The 17,017-nt window shown below is 52.9% G+C and overlaps 7 protein-coding genes across 7 annotated transcripts; 4 read left to right on the top strand and 3 right to left on the bottom strand.

The window, feature by feature from the left end:
- Positions 1 to 132: 132 nt before the first annotated feature.
- Positions 133 to 762, bottom strand: E0L32_006691 (uncharacterized protein; the record flags this gene model as incomplete). Its single annotated transcript, XM_031141352.1, has 1 exon — positions 133 to 762. The coding sequence occupies one exon, from the start codon at positions 760 to 762 to the stop codon at positions 133 to 135; it is 630 nt and encodes a 209-aa protein (XP_030994522.1).
- A 35-nt stretch (positions 763 to 797) lies between these two features.
- On the bottom strand, positions 798 to 2,057 carry E0L32_006690 (uncharacterized protein; the record flags this gene model as incomplete). Its single annotated transcript, XM_031141351.1, has 1 exon — positions 798 to 2,057. The coding sequence occupies one exon, from the start codon at positions 2,055 to 2,057 to the stop codon at positions 798 to 800; it is 1,260 nt and encodes a 419-aa protein (XP_030994521.1).
- A 962-nt stretch (positions 2,058 to 3,019) lies between these two features.
- On the top strand, positions 3,020 to 3,871 carry E0L32_006689 (uncharacterized protein; the record flags this gene model as incomplete). Its single annotated transcript, XM_031141350.1, has 1 exon — positions 3,020 to 3,871. One exon carries the CDS (start codon positions 3,020 to 3,022, stop codon positions 3,869 to 3,871), a length of 852 nt encoding a protein of 283 aa, XP_030994520.1.
- A 379-nt stretch (positions 3,872 to 4,250) lies between these two features.
- E0L32_006688 (uncharacterized protein) lies at positions 4,251 to 6,147 on the bottom strand (the record flags this gene model as incomplete). The annotated part of the gene is made up of 3 exons (XM_031141349.1): positions 4,251 to 5,054; positions 5,107 to 5,651; positions 5,709 to 6,147. The coding sequence occupies 3 exons, from the start codon at positions 6,145 to 6,147 to the stop codon at positions 4,251 to 4,253; spliced, it is 1,788 nt and encodes a 595-aa protein (XP_030994519.1).
- Positions 6,148 to 7,120: 973 nt separating this feature from the next.
- E0L32_006687 (uncharacterized protein) lies at positions 7,121 to 8,992 on the top strand (the record flags this gene model as incomplete). Its single annotated transcript, XM_031141348.1, has 1 exon — positions 7,121 to 8,992. The coding sequence occupies one exon, from the start codon at positions 7,121 to 7,123 to the stop codon at positions 8,990 to 8,992; it is 1,872 nt and encodes a 623-aa protein (XP_030994518.1).
- A 548-nt stretch (positions 8,993 to 9,540) lies between these two features.
- E0L32_006686 (uncharacterized protein) lies at positions 9,541 to 10,914 on the top strand (the record flags this gene model as incomplete). Its single annotated transcript, XM_031141347.1, has 1 exon — positions 9,541 to 10,914. The coding sequence occupies one exon, from the start codon at positions 9,541 to 9,543 to the stop codon at positions 10,912 to 10,914; it is 1,374 nt and encodes a 457-aa protein (XP_030994517.1).
- A 3,938-nt stretch (positions 10,915 to 14,852) lies between these two features.
- Positions 14,853 to 16,684, top strand: E0L32_006685 (uncharacterized protein; the record flags this gene model as incomplete). The annotated part of the gene is made up of 5 exons (XM_031141344.1): positions 14,853 to 15,071; positions 15,134 to 15,606; positions 15,659 to 15,993; positions 16,047 to 16,438; positions 16,496 to 16,684. The coding sequence occupies 5 exons, from the start codon at positions 14,853 to 14,855 to the stop codon at positions 16,682 to 16,684; spliced, it is 1,608 nt and encodes a 535-aa protein (XP_030994516.1).
- Between the last annotated feature and the right edge of the window lie 333 nt (positions 16,685 to 17,017).

Below are 17,017 nucleotides of genomic sequence, written 5' to 3'. Positions count from 1 at the left end.
AAATAGGACCAACGAAACAACATGTTTTCTCATTGACCGAAGCCTCAACGCCTTGCTAGAAAAGACCTCCTCTAGAATAAACATGACTTTTATCTTCCTGAAACAGAATAACATACCCCACCCCCATATAAGTTATTGACAGAGCATTACCAGCATCGCAAAGCCAGTCATGAGCAAGCTCAGGAAGATAGAAACCCCATGCTGATGGGCATGGCTCGGCTTTGAAGACCCATGGATATCCGCCATTCGACGCTCAAGGTTGATCTTGACGGGACTCAGGCCACGGATGTAGTCTTCCAAGACTTCAGTGATGTTCTTGGGGAGCTCCCGGTCCTGAGGGTTCTTCCTTGGCGGCAAATAATTGTCTCCCTGGCTGGTTCCGCCAATGAAATCTGTTGTGGCGATGGTATAATTGGCCTCGAAATCCAGAGGCTCTCCTCCAATCTCGACGCTTCTCAGCTCACGAAACTCATCGTTGCCCTTGCGCACTGTCTCATACATGACTTTGATGTTGCGCGAGAGCTGGGGCGTTGTGCCGATGGGCTCGCCGGACCAATGGTTAATGCCGGTCGTGAAGCCATTGATCAGGTGCCATACCTCGGACCCCGTCAGCTTGACATCGACAACAATGTTCTTGAACGGGAACGACGTGTAGAGATCGTAGCGGGTTATGTCGCCGACGGGGAGGTCGGCCCGGCAACCACCTCCGTTCATGATGGCAAAGTCGGCTTCGTTTGTGCAGTTTCGGCTGTAGCTAAGCATTGCGCTGCGCACACTGTTAGTCTTTCGAAAACGTGTCATAAAGAAGCGAAGAGGGCGACTTGCTCTGAGAGGAGCTCGCCAAAGAGACAGGGTTCCTTCTTGCAGTTACTGCTCTCCAGCTCCACGTCCGCATGGCCAATGATCTCGGCCGCCCACGGAGCGAAGGCCTCTCTCCACTCATGAACCTTTGCTTTCAACTTTGGCTCTTGAGGCAACGACTGGACCAGGTGCACGGGTTTACCAACGACTTTGACGACCTGGCCGCTCTCATCCCAGGTCATGTCGACATGCCCCAGCCACTCCGACCAGTGGAAGTCCGTTACGATATACACCTTTTCACCGTCAAGATTCTTCTCGATGGTAGGGTACTCGCCGTCGGGCGGCTCATCGTCACGGCCCACCATTGGACCGAGTGGCGTATCGGTGTGTCCTCCAATGATCAGGCTCAGGCCAGTCGTGGACCTGGCCAGCTCCTTGTCCTCGTCGTAGCCGATGTGAGTCAGCGCAACGATGCGAGTGATATTTGTGGTTGAAAGGATTTCATCCACAGTCTTCTGGATGGTGGACACCACATCGTGGAACTTGGTCTCTCTCCCGGGGCGGGACTCTGTCTTGGTCGTCTCAGTGACGGCTCCGATCACTGCCACGCCCTGCTCCCAGTAGATATGATACGGCACCACTGTGGTGTTCACAACCTCGTTCTCGGACTCGATATTGGCGGCCAGGATGGGGCAATTCAGCAGCGGGAGGAACTTGGCCAGGCCCTTTGTGCCTTCGTCGAACTCGTGGTTGCCGAGGGTGAAGCCGTCAACACCGACATCATTCAGGGCTTCGGCGAGGATGGGGTGGCCGTGATAACTGTAGAACAAGGTTCCAGTTGTCTCGTCACCAGCGACAAGGAACAGGCTGTGCTTATTCTCCGACCGCAGTCGGTGCACGGCCGACTTTAGCCGGGCCGAGCCGCCGACGCATTGCCCATCCTTGCGGTGAGTGTCCTTGCAATCCACCTCGGCGCCGCCGACCCATTCGTCAATGTGCGCGTGCATGTCATTGATGTGGAAGAAGGATACAGTCTCCGGCAACTCTGGTGGGTGGAATCCAGAGGCGGGGGGATTGTCATGGGTGTTGTCAGGAGGGAAACCATGTGGTCCATGAATCGGAGTTGGCAGCCGATCGCTTCGTTGGACTAAAAGACGTTGCCTATGCTCGTCCCTCGAGGACCGGACAAACAGGGCTTGAGCACCAAGCGTGAGAAATGCCACAAGATTGGCTGACGAGAAGTGAGAGAGACGCATGGACACGAAAGTGTGAGCGCACAAATATGTATCCAGGTGACACCGTGACCGGATGAACCAGACGCCTCCAGTCAACCCAGGGGGTATATGACCTTTGGTCAACGGGGAGGAAAAAGAGAAAGACAAACTCAAAGGTGAATGTAAACAATAATAGGGCGAACCAGGGCTTAAGAAGGAAACCCGGCTGGGCATCGCTCAGGGGTTAATCATTGTGAACGGATCTGGCCCTAAACAGACCACAATCGGCCATCTTGCTCTGCAGAATTTTCTGCCAAAGTTAAAAAAAAAAACACGCACGCGAAAGAAAAAACGTATGGACAGTCGCGTTGTGGCCATATCGGTGGGCAGATGACATAGACTGATCCGCGCGCCATGGTCTTGTGTTGGTCCGGAACCATATGGAGAGTCCGGGAGATCATGCAACTGGCGGCTGCTTCATGGTTATTCGCGGCTTTTCTTATCGCTGGGAGCCAAATTCTGGTCGGATACCCCAAAACTTTGTATGGTTGGATTCCATAACGAGCGCACATACGCCGGTGCCCCCTTGGCAGGTTCTGATAAGCGTTGTGTACTATTACGTCCCATCGATTGTTCGGTTCTACCACAAGCTTGTCCGCAGTGACCTCCCTCATTCTGTACAACTTGAAGATTTCACACGTGGTGACATGCTCGCAATTCTATGATGTGGACATAGTACCTATTCCCATCTCGAGGATATCTCGCATCCGGAGTAGCACAAGGAGGGACGCGATGAAGGCTTGGCGGGAGAGAAGAGAATAAGGGCAAATCAGGTCCCTTGCCGAATCTCCTCCAGAAAGCGGAACCAGAAGCAAGTATTGTTTCAGTGTAACGTCCGCGGGCCATGGTGTGATGCCTCGTCATGCTATTTAAGTCTGTCCATCGTCCTCGAAGGTGGGCGGCAGAGCTCTACTACGCATCTCAACGGAAGAGACACCCCCAAGATGGCGAAAGACTCTCCCAAAGCTGACTTCAGCCACATATACAACAGGCGCGATCCGCGCCAGTTCTTCAAGGAGTTGCAGTCCCTCGACTACCAGGTCCCTCACCATGCTCTCCCATTTCTACAAGCGGCAGTCGAATGGCTGTCCAGAGACGGGGACGAGAAACCGCCGAAGGTGCTGGACATTTGTTGCTCTTACGGAGTAAACGCAGCTCTGTTGCGTTACGAAATTAGTTTCGCAGCACTGGTTGACCATTCGAGCTCCGCATCACGTCAGCCGGCAGCGGAAGAGCAGATCGCTTCAGACGTGCGGTACTTTAGCTCCTTGCCAAAACGGTACGACATTAGTATTGCTGGCCTAGATGTTGCTCAGAACGCAGTGCAGTATGCAGTCGGCACGGGCCTTCTCACGGCAGGATACACTGAAAATCTCGAAATAGAAGAGATGAGCCCGGAATTGCAGCAAGAGCTCAAGGAGGTGCGGCTTCTGACATGTACTGGCGGCGTCGGATATGTGGGAGTTGACACATTCTCACGGATCATGAAAGCCATCAGTAATCCAAAGAGGGTGTGGGTGGTCGCATTCGTATTGCGAATATTCTCTTATGATGAGATCAGCATCCTGCTTTCTGAATCTGGTCTGGTAACAGAGAAGATTCCTGATGCAGTGTTCTGCCAACGACGTTTCGCATCATCTGAAGAGCAGCAGCGCGCAATGGCTACTGTGCGGGCCAAGGGGCTCGATCCCACCGGCTTGGAGGCTGATGGATGGTATTATGCAGAGTGCTTCATCTCTCGACCAGATGACGAGGTCCAGAGATATCCTCTGAAGGAAGTCATCAGGATTGTCTGAGCGATTTCGCAGATGTACCGCGATACCAGAGAACTTGCTACGAGGAATGCGCGAAGAAATACCGGGATTGCGATACTTGGCTGGTCCAAATCTTGGGGGAGGGGTTTTCCTTATGCTGGCATAAGATATGTCAATCAACTTGATCTGAACTAGGCCCAAGACGTGGAAATGCAGAAGCTGTTGATGTCAAACAGGCAGGCTGAAGCACGTGGAGAGACAACACTCGGCACAATGTGTTTCTCTTCATCGACAATCTATACCCATTTTGTCTGTTGAACCGGCTTCTTGTTGAGCAATCTAGCTGCACTTGACTAAGGCATTTATTCAACCCATCCCCGTTCTAATACAAACGTCGCCACGCCATCATCCTCCATACAGATTATTGTGGACGACGCAGAGGGTGAGCCTCCGTGTTGAGAACGTACTCATCCAAGCTCATAACGTCCGGTGAATCAAAAATCAGGTAAAAGTACTTTAGCGTCTCTGCCAACCAGAAGCTCTCCATGCGATCGGCTCGGGTGGTCTCTGGGTGTTCCTTGGTACAGTCATCCAACGCAGCGTGCGCAATGTCGGTAGTCGTGGCCTTCGCGATGGTTTCAAACATGGCCCAGGCCCGGTCCATCAGGGTGGTGTCGCCCGTCAGCCGGTATAGAATGAAAATACTCTCGATCGCCTCGGGCCGCAGGATGTAGCGTCCGTCATGGACCTTGGTGAAGCCAGGCTTTAACCTCCTCTCCAGAGCGATTTGCTCGCCACCAGAGGATCGCTCATGTGCCGCGGCAACTTCATTGTGCCACGCAGCCTGGTCCCACTCACAGCCGCCCGTTGACGGACACTTGGTCGTTCGAATGATCTCGGGCATCATGCCAGACGGGCTGTTCTCGTATCCCCAGAGACAACCCTCGACCAACTGGCGTGCTACTAGGAGGTCGTTGGGCAGGTCAAACGCGCGAGCCGCGAGGCCGACCATTCCGCCAGCAAAACAGCCCAGGTGCTGGGCTTTTGGTTCAGTCTCCAAAAGAGAAGGATGTGTCTTGCCGTCAGACGAGACGTCGCCGGGCAGAAGAATGTCCAGGCCAGCCTCGGTTCGTGGCCGATAGAATATGTTCCGCTTCATAGCAGCAAGTGCCTTGACGTACATATCCCGGTACTGCTGCGAAGCTCCGCCGAGGAGAAGATATTGCTGTACTCTCGTTAGATTCATGTGCTTGGCCTTGGCAAGCTTCGAGGACTACCTTTGGGAGATATTCATATGTAGAGTCAGCCATTCCGCCAATGGTAAAGCCACCATAGCTGGTCAGGTCCATTGTCTTTGCATTGACTGCAACGGGCCAGAGACCCGGAATCTTTGTCCGGTCTTGTGCGTCTGCGCAAGCATCCATGACCCGCTGTACCGCATCGAAGTACTTGGGGTCTCCAGAAAGTTGGCTCAGTCGTGTAAACTCGAGCGTCAAGGACCCCAGCTCGGCTATCAATATGCTTTCAGAAGCGACGAGCTTAGCGCCAGTCTTTGACTGCTTGAACTTCCATCGAGTGACTGGCATATGATTCGGCGTGTCAAAGGCGACATACAGCATGTCACCGAGCTCGACAGCTTTCCGAAGGAGATTCGGATATTTCCCTTTCGACAAGTCGTACGCGGCCAAGAAGCCTCCGAGGTAGCGGATCGTGGTCTCGAATACGTTGATCTCCTCGTGGTTGCTGTCGGAGAAGTCGATTTGACCAACGGCTTTGACAGCTTGGTCAAAGTCATCGTGCAGACCCATGAGCCAGAGGGTATCTACGGGGGTTAGCACACATTGCAGGTGACGTCGCGCCAGGAGCCGTCATCTCATACCGAGTGCATCTACCAACGTTGCGGCCCAGCCGCCAAAGGTATCCTGTCCACCCCCGGACAGTGGCTTGACCTCGTCTCTCATCCATGCGTGCTGCTTGTAACCCTGCCAAGCATGCGTGAAATTGCCCTTGACCGCTTCCCGTCGTGCCAGCCGTGTGGCCCGGGCTGCGGGCTGCTCCTTGCCAAACTGGTGCTGTATCCTTGGTATCGCTCGCGGGGCAGCCGTGGGCACTGCTCTCATCGACTGTCTGGCGATCGGATACTGGAGAGGAACTTCGGACCAGCGAAAAGAACCGTCATGCGGACGCAAGTCGCCTGCAAAAGGCGGCACTGGGCTCAGGACATCGCCCCTGCCACGGCTGCTGTAGAGTAGTAGCACGATGGTGCCCGCGGCGAGGAGGAGGGAGATGAGGGGACCGGGCCTAGGTAGCGTGATCATTTCCGACGAGAATGCGCCGTAGTGCTGGCGACAAAGAATCGCGCGTCGGGGAAGTACCGCTGTGCATCGAGGAGGCGACACAGCCAGGCATGTGTCCCGATCGCAGAGTTTGGATCGCGACTGGAAACAAGCTTGAATCAGCTCCCCCGCGTTGGGTCGCGTTAATGACTGGGAGGTCCATGGGAAGCAACCTTAACCGCTTTAGTGGCTTGGCCAGCCATGGAGCATGACCAGGGTTTGGATTGGGTGGCTGGCTCCCTGGAGGATACCTGTGCTACCCTAGGGGCTAGGGGGGTTTGAGCAAATCTGGCCCAATGCGTGCGTCTGTTGTGCACAGCGAGCATTGCTTGCTTTTAGCTTTTAGATGTCCCTGGCCGGCCTAGTTCGTAGGTGCCGGGTATCCACAATCTTAAGGTTAATCAACACATGCATTGCGAGCACATGGGCGTTTGAAGCACTGAGCCTTACAGAGGCGCACGCTTAGCAGTCATCTTCCGTTGGCAATCAAAGCGACAGGGTTCAGATCCCAATCTTGTAACTAGGGAAGTACGAAGTAAGGCTGGAGGATTCATGTAGGGGATCTCGGGATCCAAAGAATGACAGGTCAGCACTAGAGGACAGACCCGGCGCAATGTCGAATGGCGTCTTGCCTGTTGAGAGGGCCGTTGCCAAAGGATGACCCGCAATGCTTCCATGTATGGCAAGGTCAATGCCATGATGTTTTGAAAGCGGATGGCGGCTCGTCAGCAATCTGTAGGCAACAGAATTAATGGACCCACGCTGCAAATTTACAAGTGCACATGGCATTGGCTGGTTTTGTCGGCAAGCAGAGCTCCCATCCTTCTTCTTCCTCGCAAGGAAAATAGAAAAACGCCTGACCCTCGCGCATGCACATTTTTCTGGCCCCGTTTGGTCCTCCTTCGCCTCCCTCGAGGCCAACGTTGTCTGTCTTGTGGACTGGCCATGCGTCGATATGCAGCCACTTGCGATCAGATTCCCGACAAAGATCTTCAGTAGTCGCCGGTCACGTTCCTTGTTCTTTCTTGTCTTTTTCATCCTTTCTTTGGCGTTACTACTTCGTCATGGCTTCTCAGAAGGAGGTCGGACATGGACTGCCAACCTGCCAGGCTGGGCTGGCGGGCATCGAGACACAGCAACGGAACCAAATTTCACGCCACACCCTATAGATCGACTCATCCGCGATGCCTACCATCACTTACACACCCTGCTAGCGAAGCGGTCGTTCACCGTCGAAGAAGCGGCGGCTAATTATCGAGAACGTCGTGGTCGCCACCCGCCGCCGGGCTTCGATGTTTGGTTCGAGCATGCGCAGCGTGATCAGGCGGTCATCGTGGAGGAGTTCTTCGACAGGATACACGACGACATAAATCCGTTCTGGGCGCTTGACCCACGGACACTGCGCCGCCAGGCACATTCACAGCCCCAGGTGATTCGAGTGCGAAACCGCACGGCGACCTTCGAGACCGATGACCCGAACCGCCAACCCTGGATACAGTTGTGGCATGGCTTAATACGAGAGATGTCGCCATATCTTCCAGACTTAGATATGGTCGTCAACGTGATGGATGAAACGCGACTATTAGTCCCGTGGGAACAGTTAGGCGAGTATGTCCAGAAGGAGCTTCAGGGGCGGCGACTCACCGACCCCAAAGACACGATATCCAGATACAGCGGCCTGCAAGATGTGGAAACAAATAACAGAGAGATTACCAATCCTGACTGGATTACAAGCGGCGCAAATCAATATTGGGACCACCTACGTCAAGCTTGCCCCCCGGATAGCCCTGGCAGAAATATCACGGCGCTGGAGACGTTCGATGGCCCCGTGGAGTATCCTCATGGCGTTATGCCTTACATGTATAAGGGCTTCATTCACAATGTCACCCAAGCCCGTGATCCATGCCTGCAACCTCATCTACGCGGCATGCACGGCACATTTGTAGAAAGCGTTAGCATGTCGACGCTACACGCCTTATTTCCGATGTTTGGAGGATCCAAGCTGCCACAGAACAATGAGTTGCTGATCCCTGGTGCCATGTATCTCTCGGAGCGCGAATTCTACAACGGCGGACAAGGGCATGGGCCAGAATGGCCAAAGAAGAAGGACGGCTTGGTTTGGCGAGGAACGGCCTCGGGAGGTCGGAACAAAATTGATAACTGGTGGCATTTCCACCGTCATCGCTGGGTACAGATGATGAACGGGTCAACGGTAACGGCTATGGAGGCAGGAGAGACATGGCAAGGACCGACTTTCGATCTACCCACAATGGATCAATACCCGACCATGAAAGAAAAGCAAGGTCAGCTGGGACACTGGCTCGCCAACTTTTCCGATGTGGCGTTCATGAACCTGGAGTGCTTCGCCGACATCAGCAAGAAGGACAGGAAGAAGGGGTTGTGCCCGTACACGTCACCTTTCATGAGTGTGCAAGCCAGCAAGCCGATGAAGCAACAGTACAAGTACAAGTACCTACCCGACGTGGATGGGAACTCATTCAGCGCAAGATGGCGGGCTTTCCTGCTATCAACCAGCCTCCCCCTTAAGGCGACCATCTACACAGAGTGGCACGACGACAGGCTCATCCCGTGGCTGCACTTTGTACCCTTTGACAACTCCTACATGGACATCTACGGGGTCATGGACTACTTTCTCGATGGCAGAGATAGACAAGCGGAGATGATCGCTCTGGAAGGGGCGCAGTGGGCGGCCAAAGTTTACCGAAGAGAAGATATGAAATTGTACGTCTGGCGACTGTTGCTAGAATACGCCAGGGTCGTGGACGATCGCAGGGACTTGTTGGCGTATGTAGATGATGTAAGATAAAATAAGCAAGTGACAGCGTATCCCCTTTTCTGTGTCAGCATTGACATTGGTTCTTCCCGAAGACCCAATCTAAATAATGTGCACGGAACTAGCCGCTACTACGTACGCTTAACCCCAGTGGCATTTATTCTAAAATTTAAGGTTTCAATAGTACTCCAGACCAAGCTAGTTTAATGAGACGTAGATGTGGCAGCTAAGTTTACCTCGGAATTCTAGGGACTACTAGCATGAAGTCATGATAGTATCATATGCCACCACTTTTGTTCTCTCTCTTAGATAGTGCCTCATTTGCCCAAGCCCTCCTTGTCAATCAGGTTGTCAATGAGGCTGAAGCCACACATCAATAGTGTCAGTATTTAAATTTACGTGGCAAACTTATTCCCAATAGATACTGCAAAAAAAGAAAACTGATGATATGATTAAAGATGCATATATATGTATATATACCGGCCTACCACATTGAATTTCAATGTTACAAGCTCTTCTTTTCATATCTCGCCCTTCTGGAAACTCGCTGGATAACAATCTCACAGAATTCGTTCGGAACCATGACACACTTTAATAAACTAGTCGCCATTCTCCTTACTGTCATTGGTGTGACGTTAGTAACGGCTTCACCGCGTGCTGCCCATGTTCAAGTTCTCGATCGACGATGGAGCTACGATGTCTGCAACAATTGCTCTCTATATGGCATTCCCGCGCCCGACAAGACGACCTTTAACGACGGACCTATCGGCAAATGGCACGCCGACCGGACCTACAACCTCTGCCTTGGTAGCCCGCCGGACTGTTCTCAAAAGTGGACAGTGACATTGGATTTCCAAGGTCTGAACCTCTTCTTAAATTTCTCCAAGGCCCCTATTGGATATACCTACTCGACCGCCGGGGTGTTCCTGGCGCCTCAGGGCGTGGGATTTGGGCCCTCATTCAATCCTCCCCCGACCGACGTGACGCCGACATACAAGTGCGTCATTAACGCGGATGGCACCGCAACATGCATTATCCCCTTCTCTGTCCTGACCGGAAAGGACACTACCGATGCTGCCGTACTGTTCAACGCACTGTGCCCCCTCGGCTCGAGGCAGGCTCTCGATTTCTACGTAGCCTTTTCCGGCTACGTGACGAACTCGGCGGGGACATACGCCTTCCAACAGCAGTACCCCTGTACCAACTATTCTAGTGCGGCTTGTCAGAGTTACTGCACCTCGTGCATCTACGCCGAGATGTCATACCGCTGTACCAAGTGCAACGTCCCTTGCCCAAGCTCCAGCACGACTAGCACATCCTCCAGCACCTCTACTAGTAGCACTTCCTCTACTAGCAGCACTTCTTCTACTAGCAGCGAGTCCTCTACTAGCAGCACGTCCTCCACTAGTAGCACGTCCTCTACTAGTAGCACGTCCTCTACTAGTAGCACGTCCTCGAGCTCACCAACCCCTTCAAGCTGTGATGTCGGCACGGCCTTTGGCTATCAAGACTCGATACATAGCCACACCCTTAATACCCAGAGTGGGCAGGGTTGCAAGAGATGGGGCTGGTACGAGACGCCGTCCGAGGTCGACCTCCAGACAGGCATCAGCGGCATTTTGTACGTCGGCGCAGGGGGAAACGACATATCCAAGGCGATCAACGTGGGCACCTGGTCCGCCGTAGAGACGGGTGGGTCTGTCATGGTGACGTACAGCCTATCTGCTCCCTATACGGCCACTGAGATCCACGTCGATCTCAACTGTCTGCCCATAGACAAATGTGCACCAGGCCAGTATACGTACGGTAATACGTTCAGCGGTTTGGGTGTTAGCTCATTCACAACACCCTCTATCCCGTTCCCGAATTGCGGGAGCGGCGAGACACCATATTTGATTGTCCATGCTAGGGTATCAACAACGACGACAGGGAGCTGTGGGACGCCAGTTTTATGATAGAGTAGTGTTAAATTCAACGTAGGGATTAGTTTTAGGCGCATAATAGGTTTATTCTTTACCGTAGAAGGAAGTGCTAAAGACTCTACTCTTATCTTTAATAATTCAGTTCTGCCCCAGACAATCATAGCGCCGTTTTGGTTTGTATAGGGTTTCAATTCGGATCTAGGATGAACTGAATATACAGATTGTTGTGAGACCAGCAGGGTAAGGCACTCCCGTGCTCATATTCATCAACTCCTCCTGGCTATCTGCGGCTCGTTTACCCTTATTGGTGAGATATCTAGGGTTGCAGAATGCAATTGGGGACATGGACGCAGCATTTTGGAGAAAAGAAGACTACTCCAGGACCGCAATCTCTTGGTATGAGCTGTTTAGAAGTTGCTTAGAAAGGGATTCCTGATACAGCCTTTAAAGTTAATTAAGGCCCATCGGCCGGACGACTACATCACAAGTTCGGAGGGCGAGACACCTATTGCAAGGACAATGAGGACTAATGATTGACCATTCCCTGATTTCATAGATATGAGAGACGAGAAGAGGCTACAGAAAAGTTCAGCTTAGACTGGCGATTCGGGTGGCTTGTAGATTGCATTATGCATGTAATGCATAACATGCCACAGTCATATTCGGCCTCGTACTGTGGTAAACAACCAGTAGTGTCTAGACGCCAAGAATGACGCTTGAACCATATACTGAAACTTTTGAGGAATGCTAATTACTGAAGATTGACCGCCTGATTGTCAGTGACTTGGTAGACGGTGTATTCAGATATTGCTGGGTCAAATGAACGATGTTCGGCAAGGTCTTCGATTTGTGATTTGAAGTCCTGACATCTCTGAAGTTATTGATACCAGTGTTAATTTCAGAGTGGGGGACTCAAATGCTATGAATGCAATTCATCTTTGACAATTTCGAAAAATGCTATGCTGTTGGATACTTTATGGAGGCTGCAGAACGGTCAGAACCTCGGCTCATTATCCGGTGCTAGGTTGGAACTCTTCGTGATAACGAAACTTACTGCGCAATACTACCACATTGGGCATGAAAACTTACACCACTAGCTCGGCCGATATTAGGATCAACTTCGCTGAGTACTGGTGCTATCCTTGAAGAGGCCCAGATACAGCTGCCATCCAAAACCCTCAGGTGGGTGGGCTGCGGCAAGTGTGTCTGTCTGTCCACGGATAAACAACCCCGACGGTGGCAAGTTAGTGACTCAACTGGCTCGAGGAGACATTAATTTGCCAGCAGCCAGTGCTCTAGGGTCACCCTCTCGCAGCTCGAAAAGCTGAAAGCAAGGAGCAAAATCCATTTCCAGGTGATTTTGAAAGGCGGTCTAGATCATGGCACGGCACTATCCCGTCTACATAACGAACCCCTTACTTGTCACTCAGTGGCTGGCAGAGAAGTGACAATGAGTGTCAAGGTTGGTGACTATTAGTGATTGGAGACGTTGCCCAGGGAGCCCATTGCCTTCCCGATGCACACTACAACCACGAATCTTGCTCAATATGCCATCAGGTAGAGCCAATTCTGGGAGTTATCGACACCTCATTTGAAGCCTTCTCCCAGCGACTGCCAATGTTCATGTTTGGCATTCCATTCCAGGGCAGTATCGAATCGCCACATCTCGCTCTGCTGGCCCCAGACAGTGGGCTATTTCGCCTGCCTCCCTCCCGACTCCCAAGGAGTGTACAGTGGTACCGCAATTGGAACCTCCTCTGAACCCGATGCCATGGTAACCGATCCGCGGCCCGGGAGACGCCTTTGCGTGTGCATACCATGCATTGGCATCTGTGTTTCGGATTAATATTGCATCCAGGGATGCCCTTGGTCCTGTGGAGCGAGCGTGTCAACACATGGCGATTGGGAGAAATAGTGCAACACTGCGATCCGAACTGCGATTCGTGCTTGCCGATCCATAGGCAGGGGCCGCGATATGGAAAAGGAAGAGGTTTCCAAAGTGGCGGCCAAGAATCTCGCGTCACATGCGCTGCTTGCACTCCTCACAAGTAGCATAGCAGACAAGCAATATTGGTTGGTTGCTATCTGTCAGCCAAGGACGGAGGAGTACAGCACCGTAAATCGTGATTCGGCCCGACTACAGCCACCTTGTGTTCCCCCACATGCATGCGGGGAAAACAAATTCGACCATGGGAATAGGCATCTCAGATCTTTGCCGCTAGACTCGGTCCAAGTGCCAACGAAGATATATCTATCTTTGGTCAGCTGTGCTCATATCTCGCGCGAGACGAAAATGATTGATTGTTCCAGAAGCGAGCCGACTGTCCGATCCCTCCCTTACCACGCCCTGAACACGTTGAACATCCATGCGAGGTGTCGATCTAATTCGCACGCTACCTAAACTTAGCTAAGACATGTTCCGCGGTCTCCATCCAATTGTTGCCAGTATTGGCCTGTAGGCTGGGTGAGGGTTCAGGGCTCGCCGCAATGATTCGATGAGGCGATACGACATGCACAACAGGTTTCTACAAGTGACCGGAGATCGACCTGAACTCAGCTTACAAGAGACATTGCGAAAGCTTCGAGACCTGAGGAAAGGTCCATGGGATTCGGTCTAGCCGTCAGTGAGATTTATCCGCTGCAATAAAGTCCAAGCTGGTGAGCTGGATGGTCACATTCAGTAAGACTGGGCCGATCTCCCGAATCAGACCAGGATACTCTTTACTCGCCAAAGCTAGACTCGATCACTTGCGATGACTAGTGGTTATTCTCCTCTGGGGATGCGCGCCAGTCAAGGCTCACTATGACACTGTTGGCGCCAGTCTTGATGGACATCGACGATGTTGTAGACTTCAATGTTGGGAAGAGCCCCAGCCGGGATTACCATCCAGCGACCAGTGGGTACCTCTGCTCGACTGGCGTACCTGAGCGCAAGGTCCCCGAGTAAAGACATGGGGAGCGAGTAGGTACCATTGAAAGGATTCGCTAGTCACACGGGCGAATTGCGTTTGCCGCTGATGGACTGGAAACGAGGTACGGATCAAAATCTTCACTACGGACGGTCTGGAATGGAGATGCGACAGAACACCACGAACATCGATCTGGCCAGGGTCATATCTTCTCGAGCGGCATTGGGAACAGACCTTAATCGGTCAATAACAGGCCGAAGCCTCTCCCGGGCATGTATGTGTGCTTCTACTTACGCGACGCGTAGCAATGTTCGCAGCACTAATGCCTCGACGCCTCCCTTGTGCGTGCCGTCAGACGGCTCGCTAGCGACCGTTAAGCCACTGTTCTTGGCTTCCTTAGTACGAAGTTGTCGATGCGCGCCAACCCTCGGTCTCCCTCCGGGGGTATGGCTGCCGTAGGAGCTACAGGCCTGAAGCTTCATTAAAGGGGACCAACAGCAGCGCGCCGGTTGGCTCGTCTGCTCCACCTGTGACGGCACGTTGCTCTTCCAAGGTTGTTTGCCCTGTGGTATGTGGAGATCATTCGGAGGAACACTGCCAAGGCGGGGTTAGCTTCGTGCTTGAATCTGGTCGTGTCTTCACTCCAAGGAAACTCCTCCAGTGAGAAGCCGTGGGCGGCTCTGAGACCACCGGACACCTCAGCCGCTCATTGGACCGGCTAAGCTCTACGCCTAATTACGAAACCTAACCCCAGCTTACGGAGTACCACCTGTCGCCCACCCTAGACAAGATGTACCGTACACCTCGCGGGGAGAATAAGCGCATGCAGCACTCGGGGTCATCTAACCCGCTGTGGGTGCGTGCTCGGCGGCTTTACCCCAACCTACCCCAGAGCGGATCTCGTCTCCAAAAGGGAAGGAGGTAGAGTGCAGGAGCACGAAGGGGCAAAAAAGAATGAAAAGCAGCGGCTCCCGGCCGCACATGCATCTGTTCCTTTCTCCCTTTGTTTGTCGCCGATCCCAACTTAGACGTTATCTGTACGGGCACACAGCAGCCGACAACATGAGCCAACCTGTCGATTCCAAGGGCGAGGGCCTGACGCCTGAGGTCGAGGCGCCTCAGGTCGTGCAGGGCGCTGACCTCGATGAGAAGGCGGGTCTCAAAGACTACAAGGCCGATGCCATGGAGGCAGAGCACGCCGAGCACAACATGACAGTCCTCCAGGCCGTCAGGGCCTACCCCATGGCTACCTTCTGGGCTTTTGTCATGTCCTTTTGTATTGTGAGTCCTACGCTATCAGAGCCTTTTACCCGGCGGACAAATAAAACTAATACCGGACCCAGATTATGGAATCCTACGATGTGTTCCTCATGGGTAGCTTCGTTGCGCTGCCATATTTCAAACAGGAATACGGTATACCGCACGGCGACGAACACGTCATCGAGACCAAATGGCAATCTGCACTTCAAGTCTCCGGGCAACTCGGTGCGCTTATCGGGGTTTTTGTTGCTGGTCCCCTGACCAGCCGCATCGGATACCGATGGGCGACAATCACCGGTCTCATGCTCTTGAACGCCTTCATCTTCTCGTTCTACTTTGCCAAGTCACTCCCGGTCATGTTTGTGGCCCAACTGCTGGAGGGTGTGCCATGGGGCATTTTCATCGCGAACGCGCCGGCATACTGCAGTGAGATCGTGCCTATCCAGCTGCGAGCCCCCTGCACGCAGATGCTGCAAATGTTCTGGGCCATCGGCAGTATCATCGTGGGCGCTGTCACCTATGTGTACAGCCACGTTCACGACCCAACCGCCTACAGGTATGTTTCAATCCTCGCTGGTTGTAGAGAGGGAAGATTAACATGGCTGCAGGATCCCCATTGCTCTCCAGTGGATGTTCCCCACCCCACTCGCCATCCTCATGTTCTGCGCCCCAGAGTCACCCTGGTGGCTGGTCCGAAAGGGTCGCCTTGAAGATGCAGCGCATGCGGTCGAGCGTCTTGGACGCAGGTCGCAGCTGAACTCTGGCGAGACCGTAGCCATGATGCGTCGTGTCGTTGAGCTCGAGAAGGAGACCAAGGATCCCACCTTTGCCGAGCTCTTCAAGGGAACTGACCGCTACCGCACTCTCATTGTGTGTGGTGTGTACGCGGCACAGAACCTCACTGGTAACCTGATTGCCAACCAGGCTGTCTATTTCTTCCAGCGTAAGCTCAAGTGTCCCAGTCAATAGAGGAAGCACATGCTGATCTAAATCCAGAGGCCGGGATGAGCGACACCACTGCATTCGCCCTAGGCCTCATCACATCGGCCCTGCAGATGATCTTCGTCATGCTCTCCTGGATTTTGACCACGTACTTCGGTCGCCGTGACATCTATGTATGGGGCTCCGCTGTCAACACAATTCTTCTTGTTGCCCTGGGTGTCGCGGGCTCCTTCCCCAGATCTACGTCAGTTAACCTGGCAGTGGCATCTCTCGGTCTCATTGTCTCTGTCCTATTCACCCTTGGTCCCGCGCCCGCCTCTTGGGTCATTATTGGCGAAACATCGGCCATCCGCCTCCGCCCACTGACCACTGGTATGGGACGTGCCTCGTACTACATTGTCGAGATTCCTTGCATCTTCCTGGCCAGTTACATGCTCAACCCAACGGTAAGACCACGGCCATTCCCCAAAATGCTATGATGTGACAACACTGACACAGTCCAGGGCGGCAACCTTGCCGGCAAGTGCGGTTATGTGTGGGGTGCCACCGGTCTGGTCTGCTTGGTTTGCGCTTGGATTTGGCTGCCGGAGATGAAGGGCCGATCCTACCGTGAGATTGACATCTTGTTCAAGCGCCGCGTTCAGGCTCGCAAGTGGAAGAAGACCATCATTGATCCCGAGGATGATGAGTAAACATCTCGTGTTTGCCCGAATCGACCACACACATGGCACATCGTCCTCGATGGAAACCCAAAAGCAAATTGTCGATGGGCAAAGTTAACATTATTTGGAAGTTGATTTAGCCGGGCTCTGCCGTAAACTCCAGATCATTACCATGTATGATATCAACCACCTAAGCTACTGCACGACACTGTAGTGTGTATTGGCTCACTACTCTGCCTTTTCAACACCGTCTGGTAAAGCATGCATACATGTTCCTAGGAACTCCTTGACTTCAATTTCTGTTTGGCAGAATGAAATCCTCTATTCATGATCCGGCGTCCTTTTTAACTGTCTTCGAACCTC

This window comes from Thyridium curvatum (genome assembly GCF_004353045.1).
Source record: "Thyridium curvatum strain D216 chromosome Unknown NODE_39_length_367864_cov_79.813791, whole genome shotgun sequence".
Taxonomy (NCBI): Eukaryota; Fungi; Ascomycota; class Sordariomycetes; order Thyridiales; family Thyridiaceae; genus Thyridium; species Thyridium curvatum.
This window is presented reverse-complemented; position numbering and strand designations above follow the sequence as displayed.